This window comes from Ceratina calcarata, unplaced genomic scaffold (assembly GCF_001652005.2).
Source record: "Ceratina calcarata isolate Rehan_Ccalc_2016 unplaced genomic scaffold, ASM165200v1 scaffold297.2, whole genome shotgun sequence".
NCBI lineage: Eukaryota > Metazoa > Arthropoda > Insecta > Hymenoptera > Apidae > Ceratina > Ceratina calcarata.
This window is the reverse complement of record NW_017152138.1, coordinates 1,192,923-1,218,744: the sequence shown is the minus strand read 5'-3', so window position 1 is coordinate 1,218,744 and position 25,822 is coordinate 1,192,923. Positions and strand designations below refer to the sequence as shown.

General features: G+C 46.3%; 1 protein-coding gene across 3 annotated transcripts in view; it reads left to right on the top strand.

The window, feature by feature from the left end:
• ush (Zinc finger protein ush) overlaps positions 1–25,822 on the top strand; it is a 144,497-nt gene that overhangs the window by 83,603 nt on the left and 35,072 nt on the right. Inside the window, exon 1 of one of the 3 annotated variants that reach the window (XM_026812788.1) lies at positions 17,637–17,825. The exons of 1 other annotated variant lie outside the window; for it this stretch is intronic. In XM_026812788.1, coding sequence (XP_026668589.1) covers positions 17,756–17,825 — 70 coding nt within the window. In that variant the 5' untranslated portion in view covers positions 17,637–17,755. Of the gene's footprint in view, positions 1–17,636; positions 17,826–25,822 lie in introns of those variants that run through there. One more of the 3 variants, XM_026812790.1, reaches the window with a different exon arrangement.

Below are 25,822 nucleotides of genomic sequence, written 5' to 3'. Positions count from 1 at the left end.
AATATAAATTATATTTTTCCTACAATCGGGAGGTGTGATACTCGAAGTATTAATCAAACATAATGAACAGATAGAAAACGGCATAGCCACGAAGCCCGAGTGGAAACCTGGTTTCCCAGTGGGACCGAGGAAAGAACTCCGACCATTACCACGTGAGAGAGAAGGAGATTTACGATTTCACCAGGAAGGCTTTCCCCGCGGTGCGCGGTGCCAGCACACGCTACCTGTATCCGTATCCGTTTTTGGTGGCACGTTGGATGCCCTTAAATGGTCTCACCCCGCGCTTATCTGTATCATGATACGCGCACCCACGCACACGCGGCCAACGGCCCGTGCGATCGCGCGCGTACTCGCGGATGTTGCATACTCGGCTTTAATGTCTCACGATTGTATTCAGATCCCCAGGAGTTTTTTTTCCACGCGGCCGGCCTTCTGTTCCAGCGCGCTGGAGAACACCGGCCGCGTTTCCTTGTCCCGTTTTTGCCGACGATGGAAATGACGGCTCCCAGTCAGACCGGGAACCTTTCAGTTTCTTGCCTACCTCCGATTCCCATTTCTTATTGGAATTTATTCCTCCTTCGTCCTTCCATCGGAGATGATATTTTATTAAACGGCTGTAAATTGATCGGTTTGCTTTTTTCTACCGAAGCTATTCATCAGTGTAAAATATGATAGTTATGAATCTGAAGTAGTCATTAATTTCAACGAGATACGAGGGCAGCCATCAGCTCCGATTCTCGTGGACCCTTTCAGTAGAGGTAGCGCAAATTCATCTTCTCCAGAAAAGGATCCTCGAAACCAATCGATCTTCGCGGTTTTTCCCTCCGTGATTCTCTGGCTGGGTTCTCGGTTCAGTCGCCATCGGAATGGATCCATAGAACCCGAGAAAAGAGAGACAGGCTGCGATTCGTGACGGCGGTGGGTGGGAGGCTCGATGGAGCTAATCTCTGGCCAGAGGTAGCGAAGCCGAAGCGAAGGAAAATGAAAAGCTCGCGGAGAGAAAGAGAGAAACGCGTGGAGTGGACGTATACGTATGTATCGGCAATAATCGTGGTCCGGGCCTTTGGCTCGAGTGGCGAGCGTGTAAGGGGAGTTCCTGAATAGGCAGTGCCAAGGGATGTAGATACGCCATGCTCGCCGACTCCGGGGCGTGCGATTCGACGAACGGGGATGATGCTCCTTTGTCTTTCGCGTTCCGCTCGAAACGCGAACCCTCTGTGTATCCATCCCGCAGTCGCGTCTCTCTTTTCATCTCGGAACGCGCGTCCGCGAGCGCGAAAAAAGGGGGCCGGCTCGACGACCGCCGCGCGCCGTCGCCTCGTTCAGACAATTATTGTCGATTCGCGGCTAAGAGAAATCCATCCAGCCGACGCCAGCAGCTTTTTCTGTTTCTACGAGACGAGTTCGATCTATCTCCTCTCTGCTCTCTTCCCTTCTTTTCTTTACGCTCGCCGGTCTCTCCCCTCGTTACCGTTGCCGTTGCCGTTTTTAGAATTATCTCACCGTCGACTTTGTGTCGAGATCCCTCTCGACGCGCGGGGATGGGGACGGAACACGGTGGAGAACTCGGTGCTGCAGTGGGAATGAGATCCGAGGGAGAATGTACTCGGCCGATTTATCTGACGGTGTGTGCGAACGAGTAAGCAAAAATTAGTCTCTTTGAAGGACTGAACTGGCAACGATTGAAAGGGATGAAACCGAAGGAGATTGCAGAGGGTAGTTAGAACAACCCAAGTTCCACCGTCTAAAATTGCTCTTAGCATTTGTAGTGGTGCTTAGCATAAACTGATCTAACATTACTTATACAATTTATTCCTAATGATGTAACATCATGCACTTCTTTAAAATCAATTGGAAATTCGATGAGAGCATCTAGTTTCCCTGAAGAACTTCGCAGGAAATGCTTCCCTCCACCAGGAAAGGATGGTGTACCTTACAGGATAACACTTGCGGTATCTGTATGAACGAGAAAAGCGATCTGGATTGCGTAACCACGAGATGATTGGACGAGGGTTCACCTTTTCGACGTTAAGACGATATTCCGGTAACATTAGAGTCCGGTGTTCCCTAGCTGCCGGGGGTGGCGGATGGATTCGCTCGACTTGACGCGGCTCTAATTTCCGATACCACGCGTGACTCGAATCCAAGATGCGGGGCACGTGCGAACTTCGAGCACACGTCTGGTTCTTCTTATTCGAGAACGTCCTTATCCTTCTCAGGCCACCGGTGATGCCGTGATTTATCAAAGATATCCTTGGCTGCAGTCTCGGGGTGGTCCACGCGAATCGTTTCGTGGATAATTAGAGACGTTTGGGCCAATTTCGTTCGACAGGCTGTTATTAGGTAGCGTGTAGTCGGGTGAACGTTTTAAAATGGTCATGGATCGCAATTTAGTTGTCATGGCTTGATAATTTAGGGAGAAATAGTTTATACTCGCCGTATTTTGGAAATGATCGTATTTTATATAAATGGAGGTTTATGTAGTATAATATGTAGAAATATGAAAGGGCTGGAATGTCTATAATTTTCATAAGTATCCATTAAATATGTATAGTATTAACCGAGTTCTTTCCTTTTTTGTTTTAGGTAAGTCAATGCTCTCCACATAGTTCTCTGTCTCTAAACTACTATACGAAGTACAAGTGAGTAGAATTCTGTTTGTATAAAAATGAACAAAGATCGAGAATAATTAACAAAAATAATCATGTGTCTCGTTAAGTCATTTAACGTCTGATAAATCATGATCGAGATTGATTGGATCGAAAAAACAATAAGGGTAGGTCGGGGAGGTGTCGGACGACTCGGTGGCGGAAATGAGAAGTGGCCTCGGGGGCTGGAAAAAGCCCCGGACAGGACAGCGGCTCGTTCTTCACCGGGTTTCAAGGGAATCCGCCTTAAGAAATCGCTTGGTCCCTTATCACCATAGAGCAGGAATCCTTCTGGTGCAGGCGCACTCGATCATCGGCCAGAAGCGAACACCGGCCAGACAGTCGGAGCGATTTGTAACGCCATAGAGAACGTGCGAGGTGTACGGTGCGCAGGGGTGCGCACGGGACGGGGGCCGATATGTTCGATTTATCAGCGGCTTTCCCGCGAGTATGATGAAAATAATAGCGAAATATAACCGGCCGGAAAATAGAAAGACGGAAAGGAAGGCGTGTGGAACTGATTCGAACGGTTTATCTTTAATCGACACTCGTCCCGTGATCTTAAGTGTGTTAATTTATTAATTTCGCGTTATTCAGTATTCGTATGAGCATTCATAGACGAAATCTAACACATGTGGAATAATCGCGTAATAGCCAGTGAAGGCTGCATAATATCGCGTGTTCGCCCCTTTTCGAAATTCAGAATCTCGGAATACATCAGGAGAATAGGGATAACGCTGTAGTCTAAGAAACTCACCATTAATCTTGGAAAATAGTTCCAAAGCCAAAAATGCAATGGGGCAAGCTGAAATCAGTACCCTTGCGTGATTCAGCAATCAGGCATCGCACGCCAAAACCGAGGATCTGATTTATCTACCGGGTTTCATCGGTGATACGTTCGTCCCTCGGAGAATTTTTGAGAAGGGATCTCTTTTAACTTTAACTCTGAAAATGCCCTCGTCTCTCGCCGCAAGACGCGTCGAACCACAAAGACCGAGCGTGTCACGTCTCGCGAAACTCGAAGACGTTGGTTGCAACGAGAACCACCGGTCCGGATTGAAGCAACGAAGGAAAGGGACAGATGAAGAAAGAGAGGGAGAGAGGGAACACCGGTGCGAGGGGTTGAAAGAGGAACAAGCAGGAGAACCGGGGGAGAGAAGCGTAGTACCACCCAGGAACCACCGACGCCGCCGCCCACTCGTGTGGAAAAATGATAGCAGCGCACTGACTGAGTGCCCGTGCCCGAGGGTGGACTGCGGGGGCTGGCAACCCGCTAACGTGGGTGGAGGAACACGGGGTGCGAGAGGAGGGAGGCGAGATGCCTGCTCCCGATTCCCTTATCGCCGCGGCACAGTTGTGTGTGCCTTTATGAAGATCTGTCAAACTCTCTCTTTCTCTCTCTCTCTCTCTCTCTCTTTTCGTTACCCTCCTTCTCCTTTCCCTTTTGCCGACTCGCGTTACTCTAGCGGCCGGTGCGGACCCCTAGGTGTAATGACGTATCGTGTATCTAGCGCACGTCGAAGCCAAACGCCGTTTCTCTGACCTCTCCACCCCTTCTTCTCCTTTCCCGTTTATCAGCCGCGAAACTTTTCCCTTTAGTTTATTTGCGCTGGACCGCGGGGATCCGTCTCTCGTCTGCCGATCCTCTTCTGACATCTTGCCGATGGTTTCTCGGATTTTCGCGCGCCGGATTCGGTGATGGATCCGTCCGCGGACAGGCCAGATAAAAATTGAGTAATTGGAAATATCGACTCGTGGATCTCTCTATGGAACAGTAGGAAGTCTATTTGCTAAACGAGTTTCCCAACCTGGATTCGGAGGCGCGTTCATTTCTAAAAAATTTTTAACCGTTACTTGGGGATCTTTCTAAAGACTAAGAATCTCCGAAACTTTCCTCCTAATCCAACCCCGAGCCTAAAACGCCCTAATACTGTTGTCAGATCCGTCAAGCGCGGAAGCATTCCTTGTCGATCACGTTTTTACGTTGCATTGGTGTAAAAAGTACAGATATTCTTAGTTTACGCAGTTTCAGATAAACAATAATTTTTCTCTGGTTATTCTGAAAATTATTGGCACATTCTATGGCGAAAGCGCTGTATCATTCGATTAAAAGCCGTGCGGCGTTAGGGTCCTCGGTTTAGAACGACGCAAACAAGAAACTGTTTATCTTCGCTAGATCGACGTCGAAAGGGTGCGGTTGGTTCTTCTACTGGGAACTAGGCAACCGCGTTCGAAAAGGGTATCAGCCCCGACAGATTAGTCGAGCGGGAGAAGCTGTTGGCAGAAGTTGGCATTATCGCGTTCGGATTCATTGATTCTTGGGGGTTGGAGTCGTCGCCTCGCGAAGGAACAGACACGCGGCGAACTTGCCGCCATTACGCCTGCGGCGGTTATCTGAGCATTTGAATGAAACTGCGGTGTCCTACGACGTGTGATATCGGCACTCTCTACTTTCAGCTAGTAGTTACCAGTGATTCGCGGAACCCAGATGCCGAAGATCCGAACTCGATAATGTTTCACAGTTTCCGGGTTCGAGCGCGGTTCCAGAATTCATCGAATTTCAAACAAATTCCTTAGTATTTCTTTCTACTCAGACGAGATCTTCAAATTATAAGTCCAAATTATGTTAAATTTTCATATATTTTATAAGTTACTGTTTAACACGATAAGCGTTTGAATCATGTGAACCGGGTTAGAAAACTAATTCCAATAAACCACGAAAAAAAGATCGGTCGCCCAAGACGAGATGCGTAAAAGCTGCGGAACGATTCATTAAAGCTGGCCGAGCGAGCGATGAAACAAGCAGTTACCCCGGCTCGTTTCATCCAGCTGTATAATATAATTAACCGGGACACGTCGGGTACGGATCCACGTGTAGAACCCGTGGAATTCGTTCGTGGCTACGTCACTACTGGCTTTCTTAACTCCGCTTGCACCAGAATGTCTCTGTCACTGTCTCTCTTCCGGGGGTCGGTAATCCCTCGGTTCGAAGGGAATTTCACGATCGCTAATGAGATTCCGAGTGTCAAAACTTTGAGGCCCCCGGGCCCGTGTCCGGGACACGGTTGGGACGTGGCCACCAAATAACGGATCGTAGCGATTAGATGGCTCCGATAAAGGTGTCCCGAGGTGGGTCCCGGGGTACACAACAAGCATTTTTTTTCTTTCTCCTCGTCACTCTCTTCTTTCACGTCATGCGAGCGACCATGTTCGGAACGAAGAGAAGAAGAACGAAGGAGGACGAAGATAGCGCGAAGGGGCGGGGGCGGATCGGATGCCGGGGCGAGAGGAACGGGACGAGGTGTGACGGCGGGTGGTGGAAGGAAGGGAAGCGGCGGAGGACGAGGGCAGAAAAGATAAAGAGAGGACTAAAGAGCGGAGATTAGCGCTAATGCACCATCGAGGGAACGGGATGGTATGGGGGCGAGGTCCATCGTATCTCTCATATTTCAGACCCCCGTGACGTCGTCCGAGATACCGAATCATTCCCACCTAGAGTCGGTCGACCCGTGTATTTTTAGACGGTCTCTTTTTACTTTCCTCGCTCCTGACGCGAACCGCTCCGCGATCGCTTTCCTGTTCCTCCGCGCGAACCTCGTACGTCGGATGGAAACGTCGATGCGAATGAATATAAATTACAAAGAAATGTTTCGTTTCATTTTTGTTCAATTAACGACTTGACCACTTAACGATATTCTTCTAAAAAGTATGTGACAATTTAAAACAGTTTAAATAACGTTTATATAATTTCAACTATAACATGTTCATATAATGTCTGTTACAATCTGGTTAATATCCATCCAGTCTATTATAAGAAGGAAGAAAATCAGTGAATCGAGTCTCTATAGAAAAAGAGGAATCCCGTTTCGCAAGGAAGCCTGCACTTTTCGGTCGAATCTAATTGCGCGCGCGCGCGCGCACGGGTATAGGCGTTTGATCGGCTGTGGCTGTAGCCCCGATAAATACCTAAGCGAGCGAGCGGCCTGGCGAAAAGAGCAGGAACGTAAATCGGAGGTTAACGTTTGTCCCGACGTTAACCTTTTCCGCGTGAGGCGTCGACACCCGAGATAAGGAACGTCTGTTAAGGGTACATGGATCCGAGTCTAATAAGCTTCTCTCGGTTTCTGCGAGATAAATATCAGGCCGTGCAACCGGCGCGAGAAGTGATTTACAAGGATTCGGGCCTACATGTCGCATTGCCGCGCCAGGTCGGGCCTCAGAATCGTTGAAAAAATTATTCTGCGAAAAAATTCGTCTCAGAACTTTTTGCGTGGATCTGCGAGTTTTAAAAATTAACTGTGAAAACAGGAAAACAATTCTTTTTTAATTCCTCAATCCTGAAATATTATGTGGGGTAATTTCATACTATTTGATGCATACTATGGCGAAATTTAACTCATGGTACCATTTAAGAGATTAAAATTGCTATAAGAGATTGTGCAATCTTTCACTGTCCTTGTTTTAAGAACCAATAGTAGAAAAATTTTTCTTTAGAAATTTCTGTCAGTCTGAATGAATTGAAAAAAATCAGAAGATGGATGCATTGTCTTTTAATTAATCTTCTGGATACGTGGCACCTCGATCAGAGGTGGAGAGGAGGCGGAGTATATTTACGATTCCCGTGGAAACGTTGCCGCAAATATCATCGCGGCAAGACCTAAGTCCGCGTCCGCCGGCAGAGCTTGTAAATCGTCTCTTGTAAACGCGTCCGCAAATTAACGACGCTTTCAGCGAATCGTTATCCGCGTTCTCCGGCGGCTGTCCCGCGCCTATATTTTATAGCATTATAAACTTCGGCCCGTGTGCATTATCACATGAACGTTTGGTATCTTCGCACTTTGTACGGATTTCTCAATCGATTGTTCCCACACGATTTTCGGTAAACAATGCATCGCACTGATGTTTCATCCGAGTCCGTTCGTTCCTCTTCTTGTTCAAATGAATTTCGATTCAATGTCGTTCCATGAAAATTGTCAGTCTGTTTATAAGGAATTACAGATTGCATGTTTCCCTTAATGTAATACTAAAGACAATTCGATTTGTTCGATTCAATTGTCAGAAACAACTCTTGTCTTAATTCCAGGTTTTAAACGAATTATATTATCCATTCATACTCGCAAGCTTACGCGTTGCATGAATTTTATTAAAACAGAAACTTGAAAAGTGTGATGTAAAATCTGTGGCGGTGGCAATGAAAATGTTGCGAGGAGCGGTGGGAAACGAAACAGAGTCTCCGCACGAGCGGAGCGTCAGCAGCCAATTCACGGTGCCAGATAGCATCGGATATTTTTCGAGCTTATGTTAGCAAACGGTTCGTCCAAAAAAAAAAGAGAGAACGAACTAGTGTACAGAGAATGAAAGAAGGATGGAATTATGGCAGAAAGAGAGAGAGAGAGAGAGAAGTTTAGGGGTGAAGGGAAAAGTGGCCTGGTCCGAACTTTTCGACAATAACCAGCGGTGGGCAGCCCGTTATTGAATTTTTATTGGCGACGACGAGTCAATTTGCGATTAAACCCACCATCCCTGTTACCATTCCGCGCGCCAACGGCCCGACACGAGTTCGACAGTTCGTTTAAAGAGCAGACGCCTCCGTTTCCTCCTTTTTTTTTTTTTATTAAACTGAAACTGGTCGAATGAAACTTCTTAGGGGATGATCGAGTCTGTAGCTGGTTAATCGATTGATGGATTTCCTTGACATCGGAAATTATTGTGTCAATCTCGGAGTAATAGGATAATTTCTTTTACCCCAGAAGATCGGAGAGGTTCAATCTTTCTCGGATTTTGTGTCTCGAATCGATAGCGAATCTTGAAATAGAATTCACTCTCAGAAATGAGAATCTGTCAGTTCAGAATCTTTTTCTTGTTTCGTCTGATAGTTTTGTTACAATCAAATTGCTTGATAGTCTTGTGTCAGAGCCTTAATTTCTGTTCAATGATCGCGTTTTTTCCCAAAGGGTTACGTATCTTTCTACGAACGTTGTCAAGTGTCGTTTTCGAAGCTCTATCACCGGAACGATCTTATATCGGTAGTCTTAGCTTGTAACACTAGCTCTAGAATGATTTCGAGATCTCGTTGACAGCGGAGACGTCCTGTCACGTGTTTCAAGAAGGAACCGTGTATCCTTTCGAGGAAACAGGAACGTCTTGGTTTCCACAAACCGGAAGCACCACGTGCGGGCTTAATGGATTGTTCGCGTACGGCACTTAACCGGTTGTTACGTAAGCAGGAACGTTTGCCACCTGTCGTTGCAAACGATGGCCACGTGTTTCAGAAACGAAAACAAAGCTCTAGTCTTAACATTTATGAATTAAAAACAGTATTTTTTCAAACGTCCAGGTTGAGAAATCGTACTCGTAGTTCATGATTGATAAGAGAAACAAGTACGTCACAATTGCTTCGGGCGCAAAACGCTCGCGATAAATTCCGAGGGCAATTCATTTGCGTGACCGTTTGAAATCATCCATCTATCGGACTTTCGACGTAGAGAGGGTTTCGCCACTCACCTGTCGTCACAAAGGGTCGACACGTGTCCAGCGTATAAACATACGGTGAGGGATGAACTCTGCCCCTCGTCGACCTCCTGACACGATCGACCGGTGCTAGATCACTCTTCACTCGGATTTCCGGTCACTTTTCCAACGATTTCCCTCCGTGGAAATTTCCCTTTCGAGAAATAAATTCCTGGGATTTTGCAGACAGATGGGAAAGATAGACTAATCTGACGCCATTGAAAAACCGAACGCAGTTATTCTAAATACTACGCGACAGCTCAGCCAAACATGTTTTTCTATCTTCGTATTACAAAAAAAAGGAGTCAGCATGTTTCGCAACTTCCGATCGAGTCGCAAATAGTAACTGTATCCGTAAATGGCGTGTTCTGCTTCGCGTTAATGGCTTAATGGTGAGTCGATGTCCGAAGGAGGAAAAAGGCCAACATTTCACGCTGCGTCGTCGAGTACCCGTGGAGGACAATTACACGCCTCTTCCCGAGCTCCTTCTGCAGTCCGTTTCGTGTTAAAGGCGGCCCCGATATCGCGAAACGCCGCTGATAACGGCGCCGCTCTTATCTTATCACGCGGAAACCCTCCTTTCGCCGTCTCGTCGACTTCTTTCTTTCTCTCTTCTTCTACTTCTTTTCCACGTTTCGGGCCTTGCCCGTTCGTCGGGAGTCCTTCCACTTCTGACGGACAGTGGATCCATTTATTCGCAAATGCCAAGGCCGAGTAAAAGATCGACGATCGAGGCCTGGCCCCGGAGGTCGCCGCGATCCAACAAATGTACGCGGATCACGCGTCGACGTACTACGAAAGTGATTTCAAAGGAAATGGTTCTAGTTTTTATATTATCCGTAAAAATCTCACATTTTAATTTATTAAATTAAGACTACTCTCTGCGAATTGAAATTTTATCCTCCGAATATTTGAATGATTGCAATCTTACACATTTTATTGCCAGTGTTGCACCGAACAACTTTTAATGAAATAATACGTAAACATTTACAGAAAAATTGTAGCTATAAAAAATTCAATATCTGAGACACAAAATAAAAATTGAAATGTACATTATTATTTTTAAAGGGTAAAACAAATTTCTATCTAGATTTCATTTTATAAATTGACATCACACGTTTTATTTTCCATAAAGTTTCACATTCTAATATTGAACAACTACAAGACCAGATCGGAGTCAGAATATATCCTTACAAAAATGGTGGAAGCGCATTTGTACGACCGGAAACTATCAAGCGACATTGTCGTGGTCGAAATTAATGGTGGAAACAGACGGGCACGAACGGAAGCGAAACAGAGGTCCTGGAAAGGATGGATTGCCAGATTCTGATCACTTGGCCAGTTGAACGGGACTACCACCGAAGAGTCTTCGCCGAGATAGCTGGCAGCGATTTCTCGGGGGTTGATCGACGATTTGTCAAAGTCTTTCGACGGAACGGGTAAGAAGACGACGAGGGCTACGACAATGCTATTCTGATATTTAACGATTGCAACGCAAAAACCTCAGACGTGACCATCGCAAAAAGCACGTTTCTTTTCTGGCCACCGAGTGAGGTGAAACTACCAATAATTGGCAGCGATAGCATATCGAATGCATTTACATTAAATAAAATGCACAAAATCTTTATTAATAATAACAAATCCTTGACACATAAATTTTTAAAATTAAAATAAGAATTTATGTAATATAGAACAACGATAGGTCGGAAATAATTATTTAATAAATGCACCATTACTTGCACCAATAAAATGTGGTTGTTCTGATTAAATTGAGGAATATTAGTACTACAATTTTTAAGCTAATACCATAAATGTTTTAACCTTCATAAAAATCAGGTCTAGTAATCATCCATTGTCACGATTTTCGTAAAAAATTTTCTCTGCTGTTTCTCAATGACACTGGTATTTAATCCTCCGCAGTTCGTTCCGTAGGAAACAGAAGCCACCCTAGACGTTGCGTGCATCCGTATGCAGTTACGTTTTTCGCATTAAAAAAAAAAAAAAAATTAAAAAAGAGACGCGGAGCAGCCTCCGCGATAGCGTGTATATCCTCGGTCGCACAGATGTCGCAAAACGCCGAGAGCACCCGGGTGGCACCGAAGTTCTCCGATAGCCTGATGGTCATTTCTCATTTGCGTAATCTCACGCCACCCTCCACGGTCCTCCCTCTCTCTGGCCGTTCTATCTGAAGCAGGACGAGCAGAAGCTCTCCCGCCTCAGATGGGAACGGAAAGAGAGGGCGGGCGGGTGGCTGCTCCGCGAGCTCAAACGGGGGTGACTCGTGCGACCATTTGTTCCGCGGGGAGGTTTTGACGAGGCGTACTCGGTCTCTCTTCCTCCGTCTGGTCTAATCGCCGCGGCTGCAAACGCTGCGCGGCCACCTCCACCGGGAAAGCTAATCATAATTGCACGGGCCACGATAAAAAGTGTCCGGCTCTTTTTCACCGTCCTAGGTTGCACCCCCGGGCACGGCACGACGATGACGAAGCGGCCGCTGCAGCCCCTCGCCGCTTCGGGTGTCTCTGATATGTTCGCATAATTGACCCCGAAACGTTGTTACAGCGATGACTTTATTAGTCGTCAGGGCTGTTACAGGCGTCATTGAATATTCTCGGAGATATTTAAATCATTTACAAAGATTCGAGATTGCGATTTTTAGAGTCTTCGCTTATTATTAGACAGCAGATTTTTATGCTAGCTTTTATGTTTCTCACTGATTTTACAATCTGACAGTCTAGACTAGGTCTTAGATTTTCTTTATCTGTAAATGTATCAGAAATCGAAGTCCATCTCTATACTATAAGAAGAAAACCTGCAGTCCCGTTGCCTGGAATTATCCACACTTTCACGAATGGAAACCGTGGCTGGAGAGGAGATGGCTACGCTATCCCTGTCCATCTCCACGGACAGATGAGCGTAGCGAGCGAGTACAGAGATAAAAGGATATGAGAGATCGGAGGGACGAGGGAGAGGCAAACCTAAGAAGAAACGAGAGAGCAGCAGCCCAAAGAGGGGGCTATCTCTCGCGTCGTCTAGACTCGAGAAGCCGTTCCTGGATTTTCTCCCCCGGGAGCCTCGGCCTAGCGAGCAGGCGAGGAACAAGAGACGAACCTTGCGAGACAGTGAGACCACTGTTGGATCTGTTTCCTCCCCCGCTCCTCGCCCGTAGGATCTTAACGAATAAGATAACGCGGCGCCAGGGAGCTCTCTTCCTCTCGTGCTGTTTCGAAAAAAAAAAAATTAAAAAAGAGACGCGGAGCAGCCTCCGCGATAGCGTGTATATCCTCGGTCGCACAGATGTCGCAAAACGCCGAGAGCACCCGGGTGGCACCGAAGTTCTCCGATAGCCTGATGGTCATTTCTCATTTGCGTAATCTCACGCCACCCTCCACGGTCCTCCCTCTCTCTGGCCGTTCTATCTGAAGCAGGACGAGCAGAAGCTCTCCCGCCTCAGATGGGAACGGAAAGAGAGGGCGGGCGGGTGGCTGCTCCGCGAGCTCAAACGGGGGTGACTCGTGCGACCATTTGTTCCGCGGGGAGGTTTTGACGAGGCGTACTCGGTCTCTCTTCCTCCGTCTGGTCTAATCGCCGCGGCTGCAAACGCTGCGCGGCCACCTCCACCGGGAAAGCTAATCATAATTGCACGGGCCACGATAAAAAGTGTCCGGCTCTTTTTCACCGTCCTAGGTTGCACCCCCGGGCACGGCACGACGATGACGAAGCGGCCGCTGCAGCCCCTCGCCGCTTCGGGTGTCTCTGATATGTTCGCATAATTGACCCCGAAACGTTGTTACAGCGATGACTTTATTAGTCGTCAGGGCTGTTACAGGCGTCATTGAATATTCTCGGAGATATTTAAATCATTTACAAAGATTCGAGATTGCGATTTTTAGAGTCTTCGCTTATTATTAGACAGCAGATTTTTATGCTAGCTTTTATGTTTCTCACTGATTTTACAATCTGACAGTCTAGACTAGGTCTTAGATTTTCTTTATCTGTAAATGTATCAGAAATCGAAGTCCATCTCTATACTATAAGAAGAAAACCTGCAGTCCCGTTGCCTGGAATTATCCACACTTTCACGAATGGAAACCGTGGCTGGAGAGGAGATGGCTACGCTATCCCTGTCCATCTCCACGGACAGATGAGCGTAGCGAGCGAGTACAGAGATAAAAGGATATGAGAGATCGGAGGGACGAGGGAGAGGCAAACCTAAGAAGAAACGAGAGAGCAGCAGCCCAAAGAGGGGGCTATCTCTCGCGTCGTCTAGACTCGAGAAGCCGTTCCTGGATTTTCTCCCCCGGGAGCCTCGGCCTAGCGAGCAGGCGAGGAACAAGAGACGAACCTTGCGAGACAGTGAGACCACTGTTGGATCTGTTTCCTCCCCCGCTCCTCGCCCGTAGGATCTTAACGAATAAGATAACGCGGCGCCAGGGAGCTCTCTTCCTCTCGTGCTGTTTCGCTCTGAACCAGTAAACGGTCACCGACATCACCGTCATCGATGATCCATCCGCCCCAACTTGTTCGTACGCGTATCCCCGAGGCCTGATTACGCGGAATCTCTTGTCTCGTCGTTTTTTCGTGCACATCGCGCTGAACGATTCTGTTTCAGAAACGGCCCCGTGATCTGCTGAATCGCGTGCATTATCTACGCGGGCGCCAGCCACGATCTTTGTCAGACGTTAAGTACCACCGACCAACTGCTTCTTGAAGTAATGAGAAACGACGTTCTCATTTGCTTGGCAATCTTTGTCTTTCGTCGATGATTCAAGAAAGAATTAATTGATCGTTGGTACTGTCTCGTCGACGTTGATACTCGGAACGATTCCCAAGTTGCATCTTTTTTTTAAAGGCTTGACGATTCTGCAGCAGTCTCGAGGAAATTATAGAAAGGGATCGTCGATAAATTTCGAATTTTACACGGGCAATTAAATGTACCTTTTCATTACGAATCATAAATGGTCATTGCGCACGATTGATGGCTCAATTCGCAGTCCATCATTTGACTAACAAAACTTCCGGGCAGGTTAAAATAATGGCACAATCTGCCAAGTTTCCCTGAAGAAACTATCCGTCTGCTGTGTTAGCAGTACATTTAAAAAGGCAATTAGCTGGTAGTCAAAAGTGACCGGGACGGTCTACGGTGTCGTAAATCATTCGCGGCGTGTCTAATTAAAAAGGACGAAAGGGAAACCGATGGTCGGAAGGTTCGACTGGTTCCTGGGCCACCGTAGCGGCGTCGAACTCGAGCACAAACCATGCTCGACGATAATTTATTGGCAGGTAATTAGCGATCGCGCGAACGATAATTGTCCCGCAATTTCGCAACGCTAGGCTCGAACGGTACGTAGTTGCGTAACGTGGTGCTGCGCCGCCGTGTCGATCTAGGTGAAAATCCGAAGTGATAAATGCGCTCACGACGCGACGCGGAAAAGCGTGAAAAGGACGCGAGTCATTAGCGTCGTTTCAAGGGACAAATGGGGACATAATTAAATAGCCGATCAAAGTGCCTGACGAAATTATAGATTCGCAGCGTTGAATCACTTGCCTTTTACTTGTTTAATAAATCACTTTACGCGGGGGTACGTTCAATTTATACAATAATACCGAAGAGAAACGTGTATAATGAATCAATTTCAATTTAAAAATAATCAAAAGTAAACACCAGGTGTTATATGTATGAATGTATATCACGGTATTCACGGATCTTACGAATTACATATTTGACAAGAGATATCTTTGTTAAGAACGTGTCAGCTTGTCAAACCACATATTATGTAGTATTAAGATCTTTAATCGAATCGCGAAATCATGAATTCTATTTATCAATGTTGACTGATTTTTATTACTGATTTGATCTTATCGCTTGCTAACGATTTTTCATGCGAATTTATCAGTTTGCCCGATATTACAAAATGACTTGCAAAGACAGAGAGTGGAAGTACGCAGTGCAAGGTAATGGTATGCACGGTTATTAGATACAGAGTGGGGGTGTTCGCTACGTGTCTTACGATCGTCGTTATCGTTATCGGCATTAGTCACGGAGCCCCGTTGCGGCGTATTACGAGTATCAGGACCAGTGTTATCGTTATCCGTTTATCAGGCTGCGCTATCGGCGAAGTTCGAGCTTCGTAATGCCAGTGACATGAGTTGTTCTGGTGCCCCGAAGTCTGACAATGAGCGTCGATCTACAATCCTTTGTATCTGGCGTGAATTGGAAACGATTTAGGCAAACGATATAGACCAGTGCACAATTTTTCAAAATACATTAATATTACATATTTTAGGATTGAAAGGAGTAATGTAAATGCTTTATGTATTTCTTTGCTCGACCGAGACGCGTGTATATAATTCAGAATCGAGTACATTGATACCAGCGTAGGATACAATGGACTAGTTGTTCGGTGACGCGACACTTTCGAGCATGAGAGAGGACACTAATGAATTCGTTTACTGGTGTAAGAATATAGAGAGAATTTTATAGAATCTGTTAAATATTAAAATAATTTCTATTAATTATTATAGTCCGCGAGCTTTTGTACGTTTCGTGGAAATCGTAGAACGTAGGACCACGCAAGGGTTTAATCTTAGTCAAGGGTCGATTCACGTCGTTCCGCAGAAAGCGGCAGGTTGAAATCGGAAAGCGAAAAGGGAAAAGTAGAATGTTTGCCAGTCAGGAGGCATTATCGCGTTCGAGAAGTAGAAAAACAGAAAGAGAGGGAGAGAGAGAGAGGGAGAGAAAGGGTGGCAGCTGAGGACGGAAACGGCCGAGAAAGAGAGAGGAGAAGTTGATAACAGGTAGCCATTGCCATGGGCCTCAGTGCCGCTTGGAAACCAGTGATAGCGGTTCCCTGCAACGGCGAACATCTAGCCTCCTCTCGTCTGCGGTTTCGTCTTAGCCCCGGGCTTTTCAACAGTTCGCTCCCGGAAGAAGCTTTGCGCGTCATCGAATCGTGTCTCCTCTCTCAACGCGGTCGCGTTGAAGAGCCTAAAACCGGACGATTGTCGGCTAGCTCCGAGTCTGGGAGCTTTGCGGGTTCGCGGACTGTCCCGTTGGTTGAAACTCAAGAGGCGCTTTTGCTGGAATTTTTGTACGCGTTCGAGTGCGGTTAGAGAGAAACTTGAGTAAAACTGTTAAAACGCGAGTTTTTAATACATATGAAAAGCGTTTTTAAGTGAAATAGTTGTAGTGAAAAAGTAACTATCCAATTTTGCTATGCATTCTGCGTAATCACCCTTAATTTCGCACCCTCGTCATTTGGAATCTATAGGGTCGGGAAAAGCCTGTGCGTCGCGTCGTTTGATCGTCAAAGCGACTCGGCCGTTGCCCGCTTGTCCGCATTCAATTACTCTTATCGTGGTCCAGGTGTCAGAGACGTTATCGGTCCGGGCGTGACGAAAATTTCGCTCGGACCCGTGGCCCTCCTAATTGTCGTTCGCTCGCGCGCAATTAGCTCGCCGGTTTTCCGGGCAGTGCCACGCGTTGCGCGTGTGCGCGATCGATAAGATGACGATCGTGCCGGCTTATCGGGCAGCGAGCGGCCGATAAGAGAGTCGGAGCTGTCGGAGCAGAGCGCGCGGTGAAGCCGCGATACGCGGATTATCCGCGCGGCTCGTTTATTTCCGCTCGCTTGTAGCTCCAGCAGTTGCAACCACGACAATCGGCCTACCGGTCACCTACCAGCCTTCCCTCCTCTCTCCCTCGCTCTTGAAATAGTGTTGGTCGGCGCACGGGTTCCCTGACATTCTGATCCAACGTGACGCGGTGCCGGAAGATATTGACTAGGATTAATTGTTCGCACGAAGGAATCGAATCGATCTGCGGATAATCTGGCTATGCTGGCTTTACGGGTTCTACTGAATTTGTTGTTTCCCTGCGTTACGAGCGTACTCGATGACTGTTCGATTTTTAAATGATCGATCGACAGAAACAGACTTGAATTACTTCAGATAGTTATCTCATAATTTATTCTTTGATTTCTATAATTAAACTGAAATTCTAATTTTAATAAGATTTATCATCACCAGAGAAAAAGAGGAAATTTTACACGAAAGAAGTTTTATTCGAAAAAATGAATTCTCCGGCAATCATTTTATAATCCCTGTGTAACCTTATTCCATCCTTAACCAAACATCGAACGGACCGAAAAAAATCGCGTGCATGCAGAGTAAACAGCGCGAACACAGAGATACGATTAATGTTTGCGATGGGGATCGATGGTACGCGATAAAACCGAATCGCAATCAGTTTCAGCGATCGTGATCGAGCGGAGATAACGCCGTTGACGAGCCTCGTGCCGATAACGTGACAGTGGATGGCAATCGCACCGGATCTCCGAACGCGATCGGATCTATTCGGTCGCCTTGAAAATCGAGAGAGCGTTTTCGAGAACGCGCGGGTCGGGAGAGTTGAGTCACCCGAAAATATCGCGTGTGTTCTGCGAAAGAATTGAATGAGACACAGTGCGTGACCGGTAGTCGGCGAAGGCAGAATGTTAAACTCGCTCGCGAATTCGGACTTATTGTTCTGTTCGTCGGTAATAATCGAGTGAAAATTCAAGCATGTCGACTGTGATTGAAGCTGAATAAGACCAGCGATGAGTATATTACTGTGGAGGCAACGAAGGGCCAGCCAGTTGAGGGCGGAAGCAACCCATTCCTTAACGAGTAAGTATTCAGTGGATTTAAACCTCCCACCCTCAAATCGTGTCATTTGCATTATGTTTATGTATATTTCATTCGTACACTGCTGACTTTGTATCCGAGCGATCTCATATTTTTACGACACTGCGTATATTAACATCGCGTCCATAAAACACGGGGCTATCGCTGTATTTTCCTAACAATGTTATCTCGTGTACACTTCGAAATTTCCCACTCAATTGTGTTCGCATTCACCGCTGCCGAACGTGACACTTGCAGCTTGAAATAACGAACTTACCTACTATAACACCTTAACAAGATATTAATAAGCGATTTATATCTAGAAATATTGCCAACGTTCACGATTAAAATATTTTTATTAATTTATCCTTGGAAAATCAAGAGATTTCATCTGGCTTCTCTTGATTATTATTTCACGACAGATATCTCCTACTTATTGTATGAACAGTGATCTCGCGATCGAGGGAGTGATCAAAAGCACGAGGCGAACGTGGAGAAAAGGAAAAAGTAGGGGGTTTCGTCGAACGTTGCTGGTCGCGGCCTCGGAGCGTTAATGGGAGGAGTTCATTAAGATCATGCGATTACCAGCTTATCGCGGCCTAAGCGAGCCTCGTTACTTTGCCGTGACGTCACTTCCTCCCTGTGTCGCCCGTTGTCGTCCGCTGTGGCTCTCTTTCCGTCCTCGCCTCCAGCTTTCCGCTCGCTCGCTTTTTTCTTCTGTTCTCCGAATTTGAACTTACGCGTCGGTTAACATTACGCGTTTCCTTCCTCCGGTCATACTTTCCTAAATAGGTGGTTTGTAATAAGAAATAATTACGGTTCTAGATATTTAAAAGCTTTAATTCTTAATCTTACAGTTTGCACAAATACATGTATAAGAGAGATTATTCTTATTCCCTGTAGTTTTATGCTAATTAATAAAGCTCTCGATCCCCCCCGTTGAACTACCTGAATATTCAAAAGCATTTTAGGGAAATTTGAGGAAGAAAACTTGGAAATCTGTTTCTTAATCCTTGGAATATCAAGGAAACGTGTAACGGTCCAACGTGGAGCGTTCTTCTCAAATGAAAATCGTCATAGTACTCACGGATATATTCGGTCGGATCGTCCTCGAGATCGTTCAGACGAGATACAAGATGCGATTACGCGGATCTTTAATGATATAATCTTTCATCGTTTCAGCGATCGTTGGCTCCGACTTATCGTCTGGCGATCTCGGAATAGCGATCTTATTGTCCAGTTACGATAAGCCTGATAAATTGTCTAGACAATGATTAGTGGTAAGTACCTCCCCCGGCCAAATCCAAATCGATCTCTGGTCATTGATCGATATCGAGCGAACTCGTTATCTACGTCCGGACTTTGTCCCAATATTCATCTGTTTGTGTTCGTTCTTCTTCAACTTTTCTAATCAAAATAGACACGATTATCGTGCAGATCTGTGCTGACGTCTAATCTTCGAAAACTCGGTTTTATCTCATTGATAATAAATGAGGTAGGTCAACCGAGTTGATTAGCTCTATTCAAACATCGTACAGAATTCTTTCATGAAACCCGCGAGACTCGCGTACAAGCTTTCAATTTCTAGCTTGAATTTATGTGCTTCCTTTTTTTTTAAATCGTTTCTTGGCGAACTTTCTCTCGATCGGAAGATAGTTTCACAGGGAATCGTTTGGTCGCGCGAAACGGAGCAGTGGTCGATCTCGAAGCGAGCAGAGCAGACGCGCGAGTGGCGATCGGTGCCGCGATTTCGAGGACAAGGGAAGGCCGAGATGGAGAGAGAACGAGCCGAGGAAGGCGGGTGTACGAGAGGAGGACGAGGGAAGGGTTCCACGAAAGGCAAGAACGAAATAAACGATAAGAGGGACGCCGGGTTAACCAACAAGCAAATTAACACGTGGGAGGGTCCGATCGGTAAATGAGATAATTGTGCAACGAGGGGCCCCTCGGGGTTCTCTCTTCTCCTCTCCACCCTCCGTTTCTCTCTCTATCTACCCCGGTCTGGTTGTATCGTTTTCGCCGTCGTTCCTTCCGCCGTCTTCGTCCGATCCACTCGCATGAAGTCCACGAGCCATGAGGCGATCGACAGAGGCGTGTTACCGATGGACGTGGACCCATCGATGGATCGATCCATCGATCCCTGGTTAACCTGGCTCTACCTCGGTTCTTTACCCGCTTCCCTCATCCTCCGTCTCCACCTCGTCACCATCGAGATTATGGCTGGGGCACCGACAGCCAACGGGCTCCTTCCAATACTTTGTAAGTTTATTTGCGATCCGGTTGTATCTTTATTTATGAAATCCTCGCTACGGGGCTCGCTTTTCCTCCTCGATCCCCCTGTTCGCTTTAAACCTCTATTGCTGCGAAATTAATTATGCCCGCCGGAGGAAAGAGACAGCTTTATAAATCATTGGGTACAATATGATTCGTGTAGAAACGACAGTGAACGATCAAGACAATCTCTCGTTGTCGTTCAGTAGTCATCAGTTTGTTTTCGAGAAACAAAATAGGTCACTGGTTCACTGAATCTCTCCATTTCCTCAATTCGTTTCATCCCTCGCCGCGAGTCTTACGAAAAGAGGTGGCCTTTTGCGAAATCGGAGCGGCAACCTTTTCCAGAGGCCTCTTCCAGAGAAACGGCAATTAAAACTAGGACCGAAACGAGCCCACGAGGCGGACGGGGTGCAGAAGGGCGAAGGGGGATGGTTGAGTCCCGATAAACCGGACTGATAACGCGCGGCTCCAAACATTTGCCCGCGATAAGATCCCGTATCTCCTGAGAAAGCCCGGTTTTTATGCTCGTGCACGTTCTCCGTGTCCGTTTCTCCGCGAAAGCAGCCACCACCGCTCTGAAACGATAGCCGAACGAGGAAGAGAGAGAGAGAGAGAGATAGTTGCATTGAGCACGCGGAAGAGACAGAGAGAGAGCGTCTGGCATGGGCCCACGGTGTTGTTGTAGTACCGGCTTCAGATAGAGATAGCTATTTTTAATGGAAGTTCCTTCGAGTGCTCGAGCGTCGATAGCCGCTCGGCTATCTACCGGCTGATATTTTTAATATCGGAAACGGCCAGATGGGGTGGAGAGAGGAATCGAGGCTTGCTAGATACGTCTCTCTCTCTCTCTCTCTCTCTCTCTCCCTTCCTCTCGGATGTGGCCGATAACGCGGATCTATACACCCTATCTCGTTTTCGTATATTTCCCTTCGCGTCTTCTTTTTCTTTAGAAAATTCCCTTCCAAAACGTTCACTTTCTTCTTATCTAATTGTCCTGCTTCTTATTAAGCGTACTTATTAATTCAAGAATCAATTGTATCGACTTGAGAATTATTAAACGGCTACGACGACGTCGGAATCTCGCGAGTCGCTATCGACTGATCTAGAGCCAACAACAATTAGCCAGGGGTCAGAGTTCGGGTCTCGGGAACTGGCCTGCCACGATGGGCGGGTTTGCCATCGAGGGCGATCCGAGTAAACAAATCATAAAAGCCTGACGTGGAAGGCCTTCTTGCGGACCGATCTGCCTCACCCTGAACCTGTCCATTCCCGATCTTATACCAAACCTGTGTTCCGCGTGCATGATCCAATCTTATTAAGAATCAGCACCGATAGGAAGTAGTAAATAACGTCATAACTCAAAAATGGACCATTCAACAATTAGAGATTTTAATTGAGACATTATATATTATAAAAATACAGTGTATTGCATTGATAACGAAAATTTTTTCATGATTTTTTGAGAACATCGTACAGATCCGTGTATTAATTATTATTCCTCTTGAAATACTACTACAACCTACAATTGATTTTCACCACTTCTAAATTACATGCTCCGAATATTGTTTCATCTTTTTGATCTGCCTTCACACACGTTCCTTTCCCGTAGCATCTTCCACCTTCGCCGAACGGTTTCGTCCCGTTCCGATCTCTCCCTCCTCTCCTCGATCCGGTCCGGCTCTTATCCTTCCGCGGGATGAGAACCCGAGATGCCCTCCTACAGATACAAATGGTTACCTATGCCAACGGCGCAACCTGTTATTATACATTCCCCTATACAAACAACGTGTTAATCGGGCCCGCGCCCTGAGCTTCGGCCTCACCCCATGGCAAGCACCACACGCGCTATCGGGATACGCGCCGCGCCATAGAAAGTTTATCGATCGTTCCGTGTTGCACTTATTCTCCTTTCTGACTTAAACTGGAATATATATCGTCGTTTTCTCAAGATTTTGACCATTCATATAATAAGATCGCACGTTTTTATGAAATATATGACATGTATGACTTCTTGCATCATTGATTTGTAATTTTTGTTAATTCCATTTTCTTATAAATGCATTAAATCAGCATCTATAACGATTAACATTATTCTTCAGTATGTTGTTTGTTCCTCCCCTTATTATGAAGATCTACGATAGCGCGTTGGAAAGTGAAATTAAATTATTTAATTTTACGGACTTCCTTCGCAAAGTAGATTGTATTAAATTGTACTAAATTTTATAAAATCATAGTGTATAGAATTCTCTACTAAGGAAACAATAAAGGCGATAAAAAAGTGAGAAAGATCAGAAAAGGATGCAGGGGTATCTGCGTTGCATCGTCGGTGCACACGAGGCTAGTCCGGTCTCACTCGATGCACCTGGTGCCTCATCGTCTCGATCTCTACACCGCCTCCGGGCCCTCTCCGCCTTCTCTTCCTCCTCCTCTCTTGTCCAGTCTCTCTGTGGTTCCCCTCCGGAGCTCGGTGATCTTCGGGATCGACTACCCTCGTGAAGCGGCCACGAAACGCCCTGAAAATCCACTGTGAACTCGTTCGTGGATCGATCCGCGACCGATAACCGGACTCCGCCGCTTGCCACGGTGCATTATGAAAAGCCTTCGAGGCGAGAATCTTCGACGTTACGACATTGATCGTTAGCTCTGAGAAAGAATCTCTGCGTGACCGATGGCGAGTTCTCTCTTGGTTTCTTCAGAATTGAATCAATCATAGAGTAATCATATCGTTGGTTTTGGTATAATAGATTGTATATATATATACAAATTGATTATATGATAGGTTGTATATAAGAAATACGTAATCGCAATCAATCATTGACTCGCCCCCAAAAATTCCGTCATCGATCAAACACCCCAAGACGTATTTCAATAACACTCCGTTATCAACCCTTCGGCACTAACGCCCATCTGTCCCGAAACGTTTCCATGAGAAAGAAATTCATCGCGCAATCGGAGAATCCGCGTCTGTCGAACGACGATATAACAGCAGGGTTCGTGGGGCCCGTCTCCGTGGCCTTGCCGGTTCCTCCACCCCCTGGAATTCCTCGGAATTCCGCGGGCCGTGGTGACTGGCGGTGGCGACCGCGTGCGCTTCGCGATAAGCTTCTCCTCCGAGCCGAACCGAAGCAACCCTCCCTGGCTAACACGAACCCAGGGCGCAAGGGGAAGAGAGAAAGAGAGAGAGAGAGTGTGGTTCGGTCGTCATCCCCGGAGAAAAGTTTCGGTGGGTGTGCAAAGCTCGAACGAGTTCGATCGATCTCCTCGCGCGGATTCGTTATCTTCATCCGCTTGCGGTGGGCCTATCTATCTGATTGGACGCGGCGAGTTCGCCTTTCCTAACTGCTCCAACTGTAATTTTAAAACGATCCGAATTCGCGCCACGGTTGGATTTCGGTGGCCGGGTTTATTTATGGTCGCGGCAACGAGGGTGCCCAGAGATGGCTGTCTTATCGCTCGGTGCCCGATAATTGCCCGGTTTTTGCGCGCCGTTCGTGGTTGGAAACGTCGGAGCGGGTCGACGGCTTTTCGTGCACACCACCCACCCCCTGCCACCTGGCTCAAGGGTGGAACGCGATTTGGGGGAGGCGTTCCGCGAGGCACGAGTTTTATCCGTTCTCTCGATGATCGCAAGCTTTTTGACTGGACTAGTCAGGCGATGATTTTCCAAACCTGTTCACAATTAGTTTCGCAAACTAGTTTCACAGTTTCAGATACGTTTCCATGAATCGCCCGCGTACATACATGCTGTTCGTGCACTTATTAGCTGTAATTAGACTTTTATACATTTATAGAGAATGCATATAACGTGCAGAACATTGAAAATATTGTATAACACATACAGTCCTGAATAATAAAAGAAATCCCAGTCTAATTTTCATTTTTTATATCGACGTCGCGAATGTTATATTTTGCATAAAGATCCACAGTATGCGTGTAAGTATAAATTATTTCTCTCGTATTTTTAGTAGAATTTCGTTCACTGATTTTCGTGGACGCAATCCATCGTAAACGTAGTTCCAATAATTTCTCATATCGGTTCTCCATTACGCGACCGGAATCGTTACTCGTTATCAATCTGAAAAAAAGAGGAGAAGAAAATCAAAAAGGATGGCAGCGATGCGTGCCGGGGCCTGGCGTGGTGGTAGACTTGGCCGGAGGTTTATCTCGGTAACTCGGCTCATCGGCTCCTCTGCTTCATGCATCGATGTCCTTTATCGACTGTTCGGCATGTACCGGGAACATTACCGCCCGGGTTGATTGATATACAAAGTTGACAAAGTGCGCGACGCGACGCGACGTCGGTTGTCTACGTGTCGTGTTCGTTGTCGTCGTCGTCGTCGAGGTAATGGCGCGGCAACCCTATCTCGTCATTGTATCCGCCGCTGTTTACCTCTACCTCTGTTTCGTATCTCCCCTAGAAAAGGAATCCGTGGATCATTCGTGATTCAATATGCAGGACTCCCTTTTTTTATTGAAACTTCTGCGAAAATTCCATGCCGCATCCGTGCACTAAAACTTAATTAAAATCCGAATTCACTATTCGACGGAATTAGATAATTAATAATTAAAATGTTAAATTAGTAGCCAGTAAGGCAGCCCTTCTCTTCGGTTTTCTAAGCGAACAAGTAGAAAAGGACGTAATAAGTCAGACATCTATTGAATTTACAGAAAGAATTTACTTATAATCACACACGAGTATTCATATTGAGTTTACAATCAAATTATACAGAAGATACATTCTGAAGGAAAAATGCGATCGTTACAAAGTCTCGATATTTTCCTACTTAACGATCCTAAAAATTTACGCTATCGACGATCTCGCTTGGCTGTACACCTTTCGTGGCAGCACACTTTCAAAAAACGTGAACGAACGCCGGGGTAGTTACACCCACACGCGAGTCTTCGCACTACGACCCGGTTCTTTCCCGGTCCCCGTGCGAAACGAGAGAAATAAGAGAGGGAGAGACGCAGCACTTCCTTATCTCTCGTAACGACTGCTCGTTATTAATCGGCGCGCGCTGTTCGAGATACCGAATCCCACTCCTTCTCGCACCCTCTCCCTCTGCACCCCGTTCGAATCGCACGCTTCCATCAGGCTGCTGAGTATGCGTTTACGTACATACACGTTATGGATACGTGCCGCTGCAACCTGTGTAATAACGCGAAACGTACAGATCCATTGGGGATGTTTTTTTATGGATTAGTTTGGAATCCTAATTATGATCTTTGGTAATGAATAAATCGAGTGATGATTAACACACATACTTATAAAATATCGTACAATTTCGTTTATAGACTCGTGCGTTGTATTAATATAAACTTTTTGAACTACGTATTTTTTTAGATAGACTTTTTTGACGGAAGTCTCGATAAAAGCAAGAGATTCTTGCTCTCCCTCTCGGGACGTTTCGCACGGCTCCCCTTTTCTCGGCCAGCCCCATTTCCGTATCGACTCGCGATATACCGAATTCGGCAATGCATGTGCGTCGCCTCCGTTTCTCGTACACACAGGATGATTTATTATTTTTATCTTGCCGCGGTTTCTCGCCGGGGCTACCAACGAACCAAGGTGGAAGAAAGATGTTCCGATCGAAACCGGGAAGAATCATTTTACTAGATTAAATTTGAAGCTCGCCGCGAAACCACATTTTAAAACTACTCTCAATCCATACTTACTGTACTTTGTAATAATACAATCTATGCATATAGTAAGTAGAAAAATGAAT